Consider the following 18,053-nt stretch of genomic DNA (forward strand, 5'->3'; position numbering starts at 1 on the left):
TCAGTCTCCTATAAGGGCAAATGTTACTGAGGATGAATAAAAGAATTCAGCAAGCTGGAATTCTCATTAACATACACAAATAAAATGCCAAAAAGGCACTTGTCCAGCATTACAAAGAAATGGAACAAATGGGCACACCGGACAGCTAATGTAGGAGCCTTAAATCTGAAGTTAGATATGACTTACAAATGAAGAAAGATCACAGAGTTGTCAAATGTCTTGAAGCTCTGGATGACATTAAATTAAGAAGTGCATATTTAAAAGAAGAACAAGAAATGGATTCATTCACTCATGGTGTTTCAATTCCAGAACTGATAGAAAAGAGAAAGGAAGAATTGGTGCGTCTGAAGAACCAAGTCAAAAGAAATATGATAGCTCTGGAAAAGGAATATGCCAGGAAGATAAAGGGTGGAAGAAACACAAAGGCCTCAAGAGATGCTGATCTTGATACTTTCATTCCTTTGGACACTTCAAAGTCTCTAACCAAAGTTGTAACAAGAAAAACTGGTGAGACTCCTTCTGAAAACAAACCAACAGAATCATCTGAACAAGGCATTGGTTCAGGTGATGTCCAGTTTCTGGTTGATCAAGCTAAGATAAGGGAAAGATATGAAGCCTTCATACATGGCAGAGCTGATGTTCGGAAAACTATAGGTGTTGAAGTTGAAGGCATCTCTGATGATTCCAAGTTTGAGAAGTTTTCAGCGAAGTTGTACAGGGAAGAAAACTTTACTGATGAAAGGCCAACATGTACCATTCATGCTTTTGGAATGACTGAATTAAAGGAGATTGGTGAGTTTTTCAAAGGAAAAACTTCGTTCACCAGATTAGAAATAGCCTTCATGAAAAGAATCAAGAACAAATTCATCAAGAAGAAACAAATGGAAGCTGAACTGGGAATACAATCTGAACAAAGCTCACCATCTCAACTCAAGAGAAAGGCTAAAGAAGATGCATCTGGGCACATTGACAAATGAGCCTAACTCTTTATCATGTACTTGTATTGTTTTTATGTAAAGTTGTAACAACCGCCTTACGAATATTCTAATTAAGTTCTTAGATCATACTTTTGCCATCTGAACGGCTAGACAGTCCAATCTACTTAAGTTCTTGACGTACCTTAGACTCAAAATATGTGCTTATTTGAAGATCAATTAGATCTTAAATCTTGATTTATGTGACGGATTATGAATTAATTCGATAGAATATGAAGGATTCGTTCATAAATGTTCGTGTCCATAAGTGTTCTAGTGCAAAATGTTCACAAATAGTCCCTTGGAAATACCTAGTGCATTCATTTGGAAAAGGTATAAATAGAATGTTGTAGTGTGAGAAAGTTCACTATTCATTCATCACCTCCAATTCTCACTCTCTCTCTAAAAACACATAGTCAGGAACATCTTCACCACCATTTTCACACACTAAAAATCACCATCTTGATTTTGGGTTGGTTAAGTGAAATCATTTGTACTTTCGGGTTCCTTGTGACGATCAAAACACGTTTCCAACAACAAATCACAGGTAATAACAACATCTTTTGAGAATTTGATCAAAACAAAAGTGTACTTTTTTTTATGTTCTTGTTCTTGATGATTTGGTCCAATTTTGTTAAGAAATCATGTTTATAAGCAATGGGTTTGTGTCTAGATGTGTTTAACATCATTTTGGTGAACAAATTTGGGTCATAACGTGATTAAATTGCAAAACCCATTTTTCAAAAATGAGCATAACTTGTTCTTGAAACCACCAAGTATTCATGTGTTAATTTGATTCTGAAATCTGAAAATGTGATAAGAAAATGGTGTTAATATGTTAACATGTACTAATATTATGTCCTAACTCGTTCCAAGAACGACTTAGACCTCTATATAGACTTGATTCCTTGGTGTTTGGACTCGTGTTCATGTTCTTGAGCTGCTGCTGCTGCTACTTGTTGTTGTTGTGGTTGAAGGGTGGTTCGGTCTTGGTTCACATAGGGGTAACTGATCGATGATCGGTTTGCTCAAACAAGTCTTGATCTGAATTAGTCGTGAGTATGGTATTTTCGTGAGAACATAAAACGACCTAAACCGAGCTATGTCTAACACGATCTAAAAGGTCCTTACTGATGAACGATCTCTTTTGAAGACAAGAAACTAACCCTTACTAGTTACTCCTGGATTGAAACGATCTTAATAGCACAAACAATGAAACGACCTAAATACCTTGGGCTGGAACGATCTAAATAACCTGAACAAGAAACAATCACTTTTGGCTATGAAATTGAAACGATCTCTTTGAGGTTGCAAAACGATCTCTTCTGTTATATAGCTATCACGACTTAAACCCAAGAACAACTCTGTTACATATTCACGAAATCATTTTAGTCATGTTCTGAGTTCTGAAGACCTGAATACCCTAAACGATCTAAATGAAGCTAAACCCTAAAACGATCTAAAAGGACGAAGCAGTAGAACGATCTAAAGGACGAAGTAGTAGAACGATCTAAAGGACGAAGTAGTAGAACGATCTAAAGGACGAAGTAGTAGAACTATCTAAAGGACGAAGCAGTAGAACGATCTAAATGATAAAGCAGCAAAACGATCTGTTTTGATCAACACCTTGAAACGATCCGAATCGCAAGACCTTGAGCTACCATGAATGAGAAACGATCCTGACCTTGTTAAATACTCTAAAACTCTAAAACGATCTAAATATTATATTATGGGGACGATCTAAATTGCTAGACTTGGGACGATCTGTTTGCAATAAACCTTAAGACAAATTGTGCATTAAAGCATTAGGACGATCCTGGGAGTCACCTAGGACGATCTTGAAGGGAAGCTAAAACGATCTTGACATCTAAAAACCCTAGACGACCTTCTGTTCATCATTTACCAACTTATACTTGTTCTTTAACGCACCACACGTAATCCTTAATCATCTAATCAGTTCGTAACAACATCACTACTTGATTAAACACATTAAAGGCTGTTCATTGACATCTAGGCTAGATCATGGTTCGATCTAAGACGAAGTACAAAGCGCAAACCCTAATTAAGTACAAATAAAACATGTTCTATCTTGATTATCAAAGTATGAGTTCTATGATCGATTAAGTTGAGTCTAAAGACTAAAGGTTCGTCATTAAAGACATGGTCAACTCATTAATACGATAAGTACTTATGAATGAGTTCAAAGACGATCAGTTCGAGTCCAGTTCATGTACTTAAGGTTCATTCAAAATTGTTTTAAGAGTCAAAACGTTCTAAGTTCATCAAGGACCAAATCATCGGATCATCAAGAACATTTTCGTGATTAATTAATCACCGAGTCTAATATATGTACATATCATGTGTACGACAATGTGTACTTAGGCTTCTGTCAAGACGCGCTTGGATTTCTATAGATATAACATATCTATCTCTGTGCTTGTTCTCTGTAACCGTACTGTACCAGATCACTGTGAGTTCACTTATCCCCTTTTCGTACATTTTGTTCAAGGTTCTTTATCGGGGACTGAAAAGCATGAAAACTATTTTGTACTTATATATATATATATGAAATATATATATATATATATATATGTTCTTGAACTGTTCTACGTACTATTTTATGATCGTATGAAACACTTATAAAATGAATCTGAATTATCTTCTGATGTGTATTTAGATCTTGAATGGGCAGAATCTTGAATACATGAATACCGTTATACATACTCTCTGATGTATATTTAGGTCTTGAATGGGCAGGACCTGAATATACTTATATTGATATATTGTTCTCTATTATGTACTTATCGTTCTATATATGAGTTCTATCTTTACTGCTATCAAATCATGTCCCACAGTTCAGGGAATGAACCGTAGGTAATTATGGACAGCGCTGTTAGGGTAGGCCCACCCTCATTCTCTACAGTTCAGGAGGATGCATATTATCTGTACTTGTTCTGATCTAGATCATATACATATAGCTTACTTGATTATGTGAGCTTACTGGTTCGTTATTGTTCATCTTTGGCCAACCGGGTTAGCAATACTTATATACATACATATTAAGTGCATACTTGTTCTTAAAACTGTCATTACTATTACAAAGTACTTTTAATAAACGTACTGATCTTATGACTTGTTCTTATTATACATATTATTATTATGTATAACTAATAAGTACTTTATGTGAATCTCACCAACTACTTTCGTAGTTGACCCCTTTGAACTTACATGCTTTTCAGGCTAGGCTAGTAGATCCTTTAGCATAGGAGTCCTCATCCTTTGAGCTCATTCCTTTGGCGATTGTTCGTGCGTACAAGATCAGTAGCTGTGAAGACTTCCTTTTGCTCAATTCAGTTCAAGACTTGTTCTGTAAAGATAATTAATCTGTCTTTCTTGATTTTTGACTATTCTGGGTAGATCCCATGTTCTGTAATAACTTATGAACTTCTTCTCTTTTAATGTTATTGGCTGTGTTTGAACTTGTATTGTGCGTGCTTGTGCTTATCTGTGCATCCCGTGTATTCCGCTTTAGCGGGGTGTTACAAAAGTTGTAACTTTCACCAGTTGATGTCTGAATATATAAGTTGCAAGCTTTATTTCCACAAGTATTTGATCAGATTAAGTCTAGCAAAAATTAAAATGTATAAACTGGAAATATTGATGATTTATAAAGTGTTTTCCAGTAACTTAAATCAGACTTAGTCAAAAGTTCAAGGATTTTTCAAGCACAAACTTGTATAGATAGAAGCTTGAAAATCCTTGCATAATTTCTAAACAAATAGAGGGAATTTGTTAGGTCCAGATCTACTGGACTCACTCCAGACGTGAAGACTGGAGTCCTTTGAAGATTTGTCCAGAAATTATGAGAAGGCCAGTGAACCATTTACTTGTATAGGAATCTGGATTCCACCAGATTGGTTCACTGGACTTCACTCCAATTAAAATCTTTCCACTGAAGACATTCTCACTGAAGTCAAAGACTGAAGTCTAAAGACAGAAGACTGACAAACGGCGGAGCCCACTGGTAGTCTTACTAGATCTCCTAACTGGAGTCCTTGTCAGTGTTCTAGACCTTACAAGTCTGAACACTGATTATGAGGAATTGACTTATTTCCCTTTGCACGCTTTTATCTGGACAATCCATTTGTCTTTTGTTAAAAGTTCTTACACGCGTGTAAAGGTGGTTGGTTAAAGTATTACAAGTCATATCATATTGACTTTATTCATGTACTTTAACCAATGCTTTTAAGAAATAAATATTATATTCCTTAAATGCATGAAACCTTATTTGTACGGCAAAAAGAATTAAATATTAATTCTTTTTGCCTATAAATACCCAAGTCATTTCCCTCGTCCAAATCACTTTTGCAATTTGGTGTGTTTGCCTAAATACTCTCGATCTTAACAGTTATACTTCACAACTTCAAGTATTTCGATCAAGGAGTTTATTTTGCAAATATAGATCACTTGTAGTTCATAAGGTTGTTTAGATACTTACTTTGTAATATCTTGGTTCCTCAACAACCTTGTATTTTATTTAACATCAATAAATAAAATACACTTGAAAATTACATTTGTGTTCCATCATTTACATACTTGTTTACTTATTTATTGCTTAAGTCTTTATTGCTTTATTTATATACTTGCATTTATATTATAAGCAATACTAGTCCAATCTAGTGCATACTTGACCTTGTTATTCTACACTTGTGGATTAAACCATCGAGTGAGGGACTTTACCTCTTACTTAGTCGTTTTTTGACCTAACATATATAATAACCCATTTCCCCCCCAAATTTTCCCTCCTCCTCCCACATTTCCACCCGCCACTACCATGACTTTCACTTCATCTTCTTCCTCTCTAAATCCAAGTGTTCGATACATGTACCGTAGTTGTGGATTAAAGATGAAAATCTTCACTTCATGGACTGTGAAGAATCCTAGAAGACGATTCGTGAAATGCCCTAATCTAAGTAATCGATTTTTTGACCTAATTTTTGAAACCCTAATAAAACCCTAAATTTCTGTCTACAAAATCGATCAAACGATGAAAAGAATCCACCAATAAATCACTGAAATAGATGAACAATTACATGAATATAACAAATAGTTTTTTTAATTCTTAAATAATGGCTTTGAGATGACACGCATCGGGTACATCAACGAGGAAGATAAAAAGGTTTTTTAGGGGGTGTGAATTTTGATTGTAATATATAGTGTGTGTTTGTAAGTATATATACGTATAAACAATGTAAACTGAATATACAAATGATTAATTTTGTATATTCAGTCAACGCTACGTCATATTATTTTAAACAAAAAGTATGAATGGTAATTGAATAACTTGTAAATTGGTAATTAGTTACATGCTTTTGACTAATTTAAAAAGTTTCTTGCATATAATAGAGAAATATATAATGCACTACACAACATAGAAAAATGACATAATTTCTTACCATTTAATGCCATAAAAAGTGACGATGACAATTAAGATGAAGTAAACTTAATTTCATAGGTGTCAAAATTCAAACTAGCCCAAACACACAAAGTCAATAGTCATACATAGTGACCTTCCCATTTTATTTCATCACTACTAATTCACTATATCTACATGACTATATCTACATCTACTCATATATATCCTTCCCTATATATAATATATAATATATAATATATAATATATAAATATATATAAGTTTGTTGTTGGTTGTGTTTGAGGTTTGACCGAACAATTGAATTCCATTTGATGTTTTGATTTGATTGATGCCAGTCTTTGTGTTGTTTTAGCGTATACTCTATGGTTTGGTACTTGTCCCTCCCTCGAATATAGCGTCACCCGATTATTAATTCTTTTTATTTTTTTATTTTATATCCGACATACATATATCACCGAAGACACAAGCTAAAAATAGCTTACCCATGAAACTTGATCACCGTCAAGGTTTATATATCACTTCAGTAGCTTCTTTCTTATTATTGTGTTAATATTTTGTAAGTCTTTCTATTTATTTATTTATTTTATGTGTTATTTTTGTGGGTGTTCTTTATATGCTTAAAATATTGGATTTGGTGATTTGCAGGTGGTTTTGTATTTGCTTTGGGAAAATAAATTGTGGGTAATTAGTGAATTTGTATGAATTTGGGAAAATGGGTGGGTTGTGTTCAAGGAGATCCACCGAAGATAATATTGAAAATGGTGGATTTCCTCATGTTAATGGACTTAATTATGGTTCGGGTATGGTTTATCAATCTAGAGGGGTATCTGTCGAACAACAACGAGCAAATGTGAATGTTGATGAGAATGATGATTCTAGTTCTACTGGGAAAAGGGTGGAGAATAGCAGGAAGTTGAGAGAGCCATTTACGTTTCCGGAGATGACTGCTGCTTCGTATGCGTTGGATGATAACGATGGGATTCCTAGATTGTCTAGGGCTTTGTCGCATAAATCAAGATCCACCAAGACCAATTCGGGCGCAGTTACTAAGGTATGTGTAATGTGACTTTGTTTATATTTTTAATAATTATGATTTCGTGAATACGACATTTGAAGTTATGATGACTTTGTAACTGTTGTAATTAGTTTTAGATAATTAGTACCTACTCTAATGTTTGATATTGATGGTAGTTTAATGCTGGTTTTTTGAAATTTATCATGTAACTATCTTTTAGGAATGGCTAGATTTAACTAGATGAAAGGTTTCATTCATTAAAAAGGTAATTGACATTATAATAACTAGGTGAAAAGGGGTATACTAGTATTTCATTTCATCAAGTGGATGGAGGCTCAAAATCCTAAATGGTCTAACCGTACCAAGAAAAAATCTAACCAATAGGAATTCTATGAAAATCTAACCAATAGGAATTCTACTATGATTTAATTCTAGCATGAAGATCTTGTAAAATCTATTGCTATATAAAGGAAGATTTGTCACAGAAGATCATCAAAAAAGTATGACGATAGGATGGATATAGATTTGAAACAATACTAAACAAAAGCCTTACCTAGTACCGTACCTAAAAGTTGACGATATCATAATTTGTCTATATTAGGTAATGGAAACTCTAAATGTTTCTCAAGAGCGGACCAGCTGGCAATTAAATTTGTCTCAATAGCATATCACAACCACCACTTTCGCACGTGGTAGGGTGAGTATAAATGAAGAGTGAAACGCCGCCTTTTTTGCGTACTACAAAATAATGGCCAATTCATGAAATTCATATTTGGATGCCGACGACATCGTATAATGGCCCATAGGATAATTATGATGCTTATGTGCAATTGATACTTGATAGTTAGCTGTTACATATCGTAAGTTAAGATGCAGTTCAAGGAATACCCGAAGTGTTCCTATTTACAAATTTCTTTCAACTATGATTAAATCATTACTGGGTCTAATGGATAAAATATAGCATTTGGAAACTCAATCATGATTTGGTATTTCAAGTTTCTACATACTTATCTATGATGTTATATTAAAAAATTTACCTTGCCCTCATTATAAGATAAAGGAGCTCTCTTTGGAATACAACACACCATAGTCTATTAGTATTCTCCATTATAAGGTACAGTTGGGTGGATCTCGACCCCCTGGAAATCAAGGGTTAAGATTAAAAAATTATAATAAGTTAAAATGATTTTTTTTTGAAATTTTACTCTTGATTTTAATCCAAGGGTCAATATCCCACCAACTTTACTAGTAAAGTTGCCCCCAACTTTTTCGGAATATCATCTATAAAAATGTGACATATTACCTTTTCTTTTCTAATCAATATGAAGGTGACTATAACTATCTTTCCCTTTCTCTTACACCACCACTTACCACCTATATATATCTACCATTGGACATCACTCGAAACAACTCCAAACCATCGAAAAATGTCTAAATAAATCAACATACTAGCCAAGATCACTAAAAAATGCGAGGTAACTATCAAAATCTATTCCCCCATCGCATAAGTCTCCACTTTGGATTTGGCGGTTTTAGTAAAGTCACTATCAACAAATAACTTGTGACCCTGACTTTTTTGAAATGTTTTGATCGGTTAAAACTTGAAAGTGGATAGTTATCCTGGGTCACACAAATATTGAAAGAGAAATAAATGGAGTATTCAAAAATCAAATTTAGTAAATATAGAAATAGATTATTGAAGGAGATATGGTGGTTACTTTAGTAAATATTAACTATTTTTGTTTGTAGACAATCTTTTGAGACGAAAGGAGTAAAGTTTAGTTAAATCATAGAAAGAGTCTCCTTGGTTAAAGATGTAAATTTAAAATAAATATTGTTATGTCTGATTAACAAAAAAAAGTAAGTGTTACTCTCACATCTCTATGTACAAAACAAGCCTATGCAGTTTCAAAAGAAAAGGCAAAGCTGCTACAACTTTCTTTTGAAACGTTCTTTTTTTTTTCTTTTTTCACCTAAAAAGAAAGTTTCAAAAGAAAATTGTAGCAGCTTTGCCTTTTCTTTTTGAATATGTTTCGAAGTGTTTTGATTTTGATGGTTTGTTCCTTATAATAAAAAAAGTTTAAACTCCAAATTTAATCTTTCTTTTAGAGAATAAGTCCTTGGATGACAATAGTAAGTGCTCTCATACTAATCACATTATTTATTTTATTTTGGTACGCAAATTTGTAATATGTATCTTTACTTTTTATTAAAATTCTAGCTCCCCTCCTTTTGGTAAGAGCTACAAGAAAGTTAGTTTGAAATTGACCCGATTGCCATTCATGAACCCCCTCTTATGGAAAGAGTTATAAGCAATTACCCAATTTGCCCTAAATGAACTAATTTACACCATATACCCTTATTTTACTAATTTACACTCTAAGCCCTTATCTTCTAAAATATTTCCACTACCACCTTTACATCAATTACATTTACATCAATATACAACCTTTACATCAATTACATTTACATCAATATACACCGCTTGACATAGCCATCGCCACCGCCACCAATATTCGCCGCCATCACTACCGCCACCAGAATGTGCTAGTATATATGTGCATATATATGTATGATTTTAGTTCAAATAAAACAAGTATTAAAGTAAAACAAGTAAAACAATCATTTTTTCTTTACTGAAAATCGTTGTGTATTATGAAAATCTTTGTGCATCTATGTTTATACTTTTGCTCTATGAATCTTCATGCACTAGTTTTACCATGATCCTATGGTTAAAATCTAATCATGTTTGTTTTACTTTAATACTTAGTTTACAATAACCATCCTCATATATATATATATATACAAATGAAAACTAGCAAGATGTTAGTAGTTAATTTAATACTATAATGACAATACCGACCAGACTACGATGACACTAAGATTTGCAAGAGACGTGAGAATATGGATATCCAACAAATGATGGTGAAACCCCAACATCTAAACCCACCAAACGCAATATCACTTAAGAATGTGGAAATCAAACAAATCACTCGATAGAAAGCATGGAGTGGGTTAAAACTTAAAACTGACCATAACTCTAAAACCCGAGAGAAACTCTGCTAGAATCTTAAACTACTGGTTTATTTCTACACTGCAAATGCTTTGTGTGGCCACTATGGAGGACTTTTGCTAGAAATAGGTCAGACTGCAAATCCCTAACTCCATTGGGTGGTTTTAAAAACAGGTGCTAATTGCCTGGGCTGCTTAGGCTGCCCCTTGGGAAGGGTTATTTTGGTAAACAGGGTCAGCATTTCTTCGCTGATGTAAACCTTTTGCTAGATTGCTGCACAAGCAGACTAAGTGATGGCACTGTGAAATGTAGCAAGTGTTGGCGGAGAAAATACCCTAACTGTAAAACGAACCATGAAAAGTGACTCTACTGTTGACCTTTGACCCTTGCTCAAACGACCGTTGTCAAACTAAGAACCTATAAATTCGGCCCTTGTCCAATGCTCATTTGAACTTACAGGTAATCCTCAACAATTTAAGAGGCAGTAAGTATAAGCGGGATCATATATGTGGATTCTCTTGGTAGGAGTTTGACCACATGGAGCATAGATAGTTATATTTATGTCCGTTTGAAAATATTATGAATTACCAAATTGAAAAAAAAATTAGTTGTGCCTTTAACATTTTATTGCAAACAAGAACGTTTTCTTTTGATCTTTTCAGAAATGCAATCATTTGGAAACCCTATTATTATGGTAATTTTTTTACAGAACACGTAATCCATCATTGTCATAGCCAGATATAGGAATATAGGATTTGCTTGAAAAATGAAAACTATGATAACATATACATATAATTTCGACCTGCTCACATAAAAGTTGCCGGTGGGATTTTTATAATTTCTTTTTATATCCAATGAGTCAAATAGGTTAATCAACCTACTTGAAAAGGAAACAGGTCGATCGGGTTATAACTCACCTGAAGTATCTCAACTGCTTGAAATTTGTATGAACGATATTATAGTTGTTTAGCAATATAGCTTTTTGCTCATCTGTTTAATACATTGATTAGTAAGGCATAAAGCTAAATATATAGACAAACAAATGATGATAGATTGACCCTAACCATGTCTAAAAAGTTGCCAATTTTGAACACTTAGCGAATCTATCATCATTTTGCAACTTCTAGTTCATATATTCTAGATGTATTGGTAGTCACTTATTCATAAGTAATAAAGCAACCTTGGAACTCTAAACAATCTTTTCATCTGAGCATCGTAGGTTTCAGAAGTTAGTTCAATTTTGGGTAAAGCTGGGACCGCTGGTCTTGGAAAAGCCGTAGAAGTGCTGGATACACTTGGTAGCAGCATGACAAGCTTACATGTCAGCAGTGCATTTGTTTCAGGGGCAGCAGCAAAAGGAAATAAAATATCAATTTTGTCGTTTGAAGTAGCGAACACAATTGTTAAGGGTGCCAATCTTATGCAATCTCTTTCAAAGGATAACATAAAGCATCTAAAAGAGGTAGTGCTGCCTTCAGAAGGTGTGCAACTCTTAATCTCAAGAGACATGGATGAGCTCTTGAGAATTGCTGCGGCTGATAAACGGTAGGTACACCGAAGAAACAACCTCCAACTATAAAAGCATCAGTATTCTATTCCCTTTCTTGTATTACTTGTCTGTTTTAGATAATCTTGTGTGTTTGATTTTAATAGGGAAGAATTAAAAATCTTTTCTGGAGAAGTGGTTCGTTTTGGAAATCGCTGCAAAGATCCTCAATGGCACAACCTGGATCGATATTTTGAAAAGTAATGTCAATCCAATTGAATTAGAGATCTAAAATTTGACTGATTTACAAATAGATCCATTTGGTTATGTTTAATCCTAATGGTCAAATGGGTATCTTAATAACTGCTTAAAGGAAATGGGTGGTCAAAGTGTATTTTGAATGCATAGAGCCTCCTAATCAATTAGTTAGATTATTATTGAACTCCTAGTTTTCACACTATTAAATATATAAAAGTGAATAGTTCGCTAAACTAATGTTTTGGGTGAGCTAAACCTGATCTCTTTCATCTCATACCAAAAATAACCCATATCACTACCCAACCTGTCTGGCTCCCCCTGTTTGCAATATGTAATATCAAATCTAATTTGTTGAGTTAGATTTGTACTTCATGCCAATTCTTTTATGGTATTCGTTAGATTGGGATCAGAACTTGTTCCCCCGAAGCAACTGAAAGAAGAGGCCGAAACTATCATGGAGCAATTGAAAATTCTGGTTCAGTATACTGCCGTGAGTATTCAAATCTCTTTTTAATGCTCCTTTCCATATTCCTTTGCAATTATGGAATGGATAAAGAAAATGAACTTTCCAAATGACAATTGATTATGGGTTTGTTTAGTTTGATAAAGCTGGCCTAGTATCTCACTTTAGCAAGATAAATAAGGTGGTAGTTTGAACGAATATATTTATTTCATTCATTCTGCAAATATTATACGTGACTAATATATCTAAAAGAAATTACAGTAACTGATTGTGGAGATATTTCAATAAACAAAAACATGATTGAACTTTATAAGTATATTTATGCGTAGTGATTTTAGTCTACCACAAAGCTTTTCTTTTCAGGAACTTACCTAATAAGTTTCTTATTCTCTTGGCTTTAGGTTTATAATCTGTTTCTGGTTTCTTAAAAGGTCCTTAAATATAGTGTCAAATACTTGTTTTCAAAACTTGGATATGACGCAAACATGCTCCAACATGAGAGCTAAGCATGTTAAGGTGTTTTATTATGTATTCGTTTCCAATCTTTTGATATCAGTTGTATTATGTTCTATCATGACTATGGTCCTACATATGTGTCTAACTGACAGATACGTGCACGTGCACACACACAGAGTTGTAGGCACCAGCTTTGTTTGACATATTCTTTTGATTAAAAATGTCTATTATAAAATGATTGAAGATCATTAAAGTTATATAGTGAATTTTTGCTGGAAAATATTATAATCTTGGAAATGAATGTAACTTTTGTTGTATGCAGGAATTATACCATGAATTTCATGCCCTGGACAGGTTCGAACAAGATTTTCGCCGAAAGCAACAAGAAGAGGAGAACCCTAACGCTCCTCCAAGAGGTAACAGTCACATTTCTTAAAACACTCTTATCATTATTTAATTCAAATTGGATATCTGTTGTGGATTAGGTGGTTTGCATATATAATCTGACTTTAGGTATCTGACTTATCTAAAATTTGAAAACCTGTAAAGGTAATACTTTGAAACAATGAATGTCCACCTTATATATGTTCTTCTTTCTACTAGGATGGTATTGTTTTCCTATCAATTAGATTATTATTATCATTATTACATCTCGATTGCGATTGTGTAGATATTAGATTATGTATTTTGTGACGTTCATTGTTATGTATTTTATCAGTGTAATTTCCACTACTATTATTGCTGTTTATGCTGTTATCATTAATACTATTGTTATTTTAGTGGGACAACTGACCATGTTTGATTTGTTCTGATATATTCTTAAAATATTGTTCTTTCCCTTTCACATGCACTTGTTTGACTTCATTGCATTACAAAATAATAGATGTTTGACGTTAGTAAGTGTTTCTTTTTCAATTGTGTTGGTACGTTATATGTATAGGGGACAGCCTCAATATCCTGAGAGCTGACTTAAAGAGTCAAAGGAAGCACGTGAGAAGTTTGCAGAAGAAGTCACTCTGGAACAAAATTTTGGAAGAGGTAATGAAGTACAACTATAAAACTAAAGAATAAGCCCATTAAAATTTGATCCATCATGAAAGAGGTTTTGGTGTTTCTGCTATAAATGTTACGTTTCCACAAATTACCCCTGCAAGGAGTGTGTTGTTTCACTAACCATCTGTATTTGTTATTAAAGGTGATGGAACAACTTGTAGACATTGTCCATTTCTTATACATGGAGATTCACAATGCTTTTGGAACTGCTGGTATGATTATGGTCCACAACTTTTCCCAGTTTTTGTGTCCTTAATGGGTATTTAGGTATTTAATACTTAGTCAAAGACTTCTCCTAAACTATGTGCCAAGTGTTTCAACTTGCATGTTGGTTTGCCTTGCGATTCTACATAAGTATATTCTATAAGAGTATTTGAGTTGCTCCTGTCAATCTGATATATTTAGATTATTTATCTTTTTATAATTACCGCAGATACACAAATACCAGTAAAAAGCAACCGTCAAAAATTGGGAGCAGCTGGTCTTGCACTACACTATGCTAATGTTATTACTCAAATTGATACGCTAGTGAGTTCTTATTCATACAAATATTATTAGCTGTGTGATAAATTGGCTTACATTGCTTAGACATTTTCGCTTGATGACTTGATGCTTATGAATAATCTGTTGTTTGGTAAAGTGTTGTTTGGTAAAGGGTCAGTGATATATATATCTTTCTATTTTTATTATCATTATTATAATATTTGTAATAATGTATTGTTTTATAATCGATTACTTTAGTAAGGTTATATATTTGATCTGATTATAGGAGTATGGGTGTTGATGAACTCTTATACTCATCAGGTTACTCGCTCAAGTTCCGTACCTCCAAGTACTAGAGATTCATTGTACCAAGGACTTCCGCCTAATGTTAAGTTAGCAATGCGCTCCAAATTACATTCATTTCAGCCAAAAGAAGAGGTATGTGGCCTTATATTTTTCTCTTAGTGGCATTTAATATGGAAGTGGCAATATGCTAGGTGTCACACACACTTTGTTGTCTTTTTTTAACAGATATTAAATGTGGTAATTATAATCACATACACAATAATAATCAAAATCATAGAAGTCTTTTAAGTGGTTTTGAGCATTATTGAACTTTGGGCAGTGTTGACACATAATTTGAATAGTTCGAAAGAACTAGAGTGAACAATTAGAGTATGCTTTTGAAAAACTCTAAAAATGCATGTCATTATGTATATTTTTTGGAATAGCTGCTATTGATGCAACAATTATTGTCTAACTTTAACCTTGAATGCCAAATTGCCAAGGTACCCACATTTTGCTTTAAGTTGATTATTATGTACATTTGAGGGACAAAAAGTGATGTTCGTTAAACCTCTAGAAAGAAAAGAGTTGGTAGTCAAAGACGTACTGTAAACTATTACCCAAAGTTATTGTAAATTGGCAAATACTAGTTGTACATTCAAATTTGTACCGATTGTAACAGGAGTATGTATATACTTGACCATTTTTACAACAAAAACATTCTTTACTTTTTAAAGGCTTTGCACAATTTTTGATATTTAATAATAATTTGTTATGAGGTTAGGGTTTATGTGGCTGTTATACACCCAAGGTTGGGTGTAAAACCCCTCACATCTTGTTTTTTAATCCATAAAAAGCATGGGGGCCAAGCATTTATAGATATATTAAAAAATTAGTATGTGAGGGGTTCTACACCCAAGCTTCGGTGTCTAACAGCCACATACTCCATTTTCTCATTTGTTATTGCTTTTTGGTATTCTTTATTTGCAGCTTACCATCCCCGAAATTAAAGCAGAGATGGAGAAAACTTTACAATGGCTAGTTCCGATAGCTACAAACACAACCAAGTAATATTCAACACTCTTGATTTTATATATTGTCTAATTTGTTCTTACAAAAATAGTTCCTTAAGTTAGCAATTCTAGAAATGAAATGGACATACTTGGGTGTACATTAGATGTGCATTTGCGAAGTAGCTATTGCAACTTGAAGAATCAGAGGAATATACATAATTTGACTCTTGTCTCAAGTAACAATCAGTTTCCTTTTAGCAAACCCTTGCTCCCTCCAAATCTAATTATTTACCCTAAATAGTCAGAAGTCAGAACTATCTATTTTCACTATCAGTTTATTTTTCTTGAATACTATGACTTGAAGATGTTATAGTAAGTTTAAAACTTTAAAGACACATCCAAAAGGCCATTAGCTATCTAAGCCTGTTCCAAAATAGGACAAACTACCTAAATTTTCATTTTTGTGAATAATGTACTATTACTAATCAACTGCTAATCTTGCATGATGGCGAATACAAATGTGATCAATACAGAGCTCATCACGGATTTGGATGGGTTGGAGAATGGGCAAATATGGGGTAAGTTGTAGTCCCAATGCTTGTTCTGCTCTAACTTGACAAAATGGACAGGTCTGGCGGGTTGGATCACAAGTTAAAAGGAGTTTTATACATGATTACAAAGATAGTATTCTTAAAATCCTTTTTTTTTTTTTTTATATTAGTAATGCAATATAAGAGGTTTTATGTAGTTTGTTACTGGCCTTTTTGATCTGTTCAAATCCATCTGATCTGTTAAAAAAACTAGTCAAAAGATAATCCAAATCACCCTTTCTTGGGATAAGCGGCTTGAAGTTGCCACCTCTATCTTGTGTATGCAAATTTTTTTCAGTTAGTTGACTAGTTAATTCCTGTAGATCCGAGGCAAACCGGAAGCCTTCTTGCCCGGTTGACTCATTACGAATTGAGACTCTCCACCATGCAGATAAAGAAAAAACAGAAGAATGTATCCTTGAATTAGTAGTTTGGCTTCATCACCTTGTTTGCCAATCAAAGGCCATAAATGGTGGAATGCGATCACCCGTTAAGTCCCCAATTCGTTCCCCAAATAAAACAGGAATCCAATTTTCATCAAACAAACCTAATTCTCCTTTGCCATCACTCACAAGCGAAGACCGGGAGATGCTTCGGGATGTAAGCAAAAGAAAATTGACCCCAGGAATAAGCAAAAGTCAAGAATTTGATACCCGAGACAGGTTACGCAAGCACCACAGGCTTACAAAGAGCAGTAGTCATTCCCCTACACGGGAAATTAAGCGAGACCCGTTTCCGATCAAGAGACCGTCATTGGTTCCGGTTATTAGTTTTCATATTGATAGGATTAAAGCTATGGATGTTATAGACCGGGTAGATGATATTCGAAGCGTGTAAGTAAATCAACAATATATTGAGGAGTTCTCTTATATATCAACAATATAAGTAGTGGTGCTGAACCAAGATGTATGGAATTGAGTTGATCTTGGTTGGATAGATTTTTGGTTATTTAGAGATTGCATTTTGCATATGAGAGTCAAGTAGTGTCGTATGTACAGAAATATGCAGTTTCTGTCTCATAATTGGAAAGTTTTATGTTCATCCTTTTACAGTATCATCTTTTCGTCTACTTATGAATGCAGAATCTGCCATCTATTATACATATGTTTAATCTTTTATATTGTTAATCTCACATCATAACTCTTGTTTCTGGTTACATTTATATTGAGTTTCATAATATTATTATTTTAATAAATATTTAATAATAGTAGATTTGCATAATTAATTAGGCGGTACACTAAAGGCCATTTTTGTTGAACTGAATTGTTTTTAGGCGGTAAGAATTTTACGGATATGGTTAAGGGCTTGAAACTGTTCTGTGCATATACAATCCAAAGTGCATGAAAAGCTTTTAATATCTTACGAGAGTCGGTACTCGCGTGTTACGGCGGTGAGATGGTGGGGTGATAGCTAGGTCATACTGTGATATGTTATAGAGTGTGATAGGTCATAGGAGTTGATGTCATAAAGTATGATAGTCAAATGTCTTAGCCGTACGGGTTCCACCTCGGATTTAAAAATTCTTCGAA

The 18,053-nt window shown here is 33.8% G+C and overlaps 1 protein-coding gene across 1 annotated transcript; it reads left to right on the forward strand.

The window, feature by feature from the left end:
* Positions 1-6,635: 6,635 nt before the first annotated feature.
* Positions 6,636-17,581, forward strand: LOC122607273 (protein PSK SIMULATOR 1). The gene is made up of 13 exons (XM_043780209.1): positions 6,636-6,965; positions 7,055-7,460; positions 11,657-11,982; positions 12,091-12,183; positions 12,581-12,671; positions 13,423-13,516; positions 14,041-14,138; positions 14,296-14,365; positions 14,587-14,681; positions 14,958-15,074; positions 15,912-15,988; positions 16,468-16,512; positions 16,848-17,581. The coding sequence occupies exons 2-13, from the start codon at positions 7,122-7,124 to the stop codon at positions 17,359-17,361; spliced, it is 1,959 nt and encodes a 652-aa protein (XP_043636144.1). The 5' UTR covers positions 6,636-6,965; positions 7,055-7,121; the 3' UTR covers positions 17,362-17,581.
* The last annotated feature ends 472 nt before the right edge of the window (positions 17,582-18,053 follow it).

The sequence above is a fragment of the Erigeron canadensis genome, chromosome 7, assembly GCF_010389155.1.
Source record: "Erigeron canadensis isolate Cc75 chromosome 7, C_canadensis_v1, whole genome shotgun sequence".
NCBI classification, from domain to species: Eukaryota; Viridiplantae; Streptophyta; class Magnoliopsida; order Asterales; family Asteraceae; genus Erigeron; species Erigeron canadensis.

What these genes read in the sequence shown, in the direction of transcription:
- LOC122607273 (XM_043780209.1), top strand. Translation starts at nt 7,122, where the DNA reads ATGGGTGGGTTGTGTTCAAGGAGATCCACCGAAGATAATATTGAAAAT. An exon ending in ATTCGGGCGCAGTTACTAAG is followed by an intron (nt 7,461 to 11,656) that starts GTATGTGTAATG and finishes TGAGCATCGTAG; the next exon opens with GTTTCAGAAGTTAGTTCAAT. An exon ending in CTGGATCGATATTTTGAAAA is followed by an intron (nt 12,184 to 12,580) that starts GTAATGTCAATC and finishes GGTATTCGTTAG; the next exon opens with ATTGGGATCAGAACTTGTTC.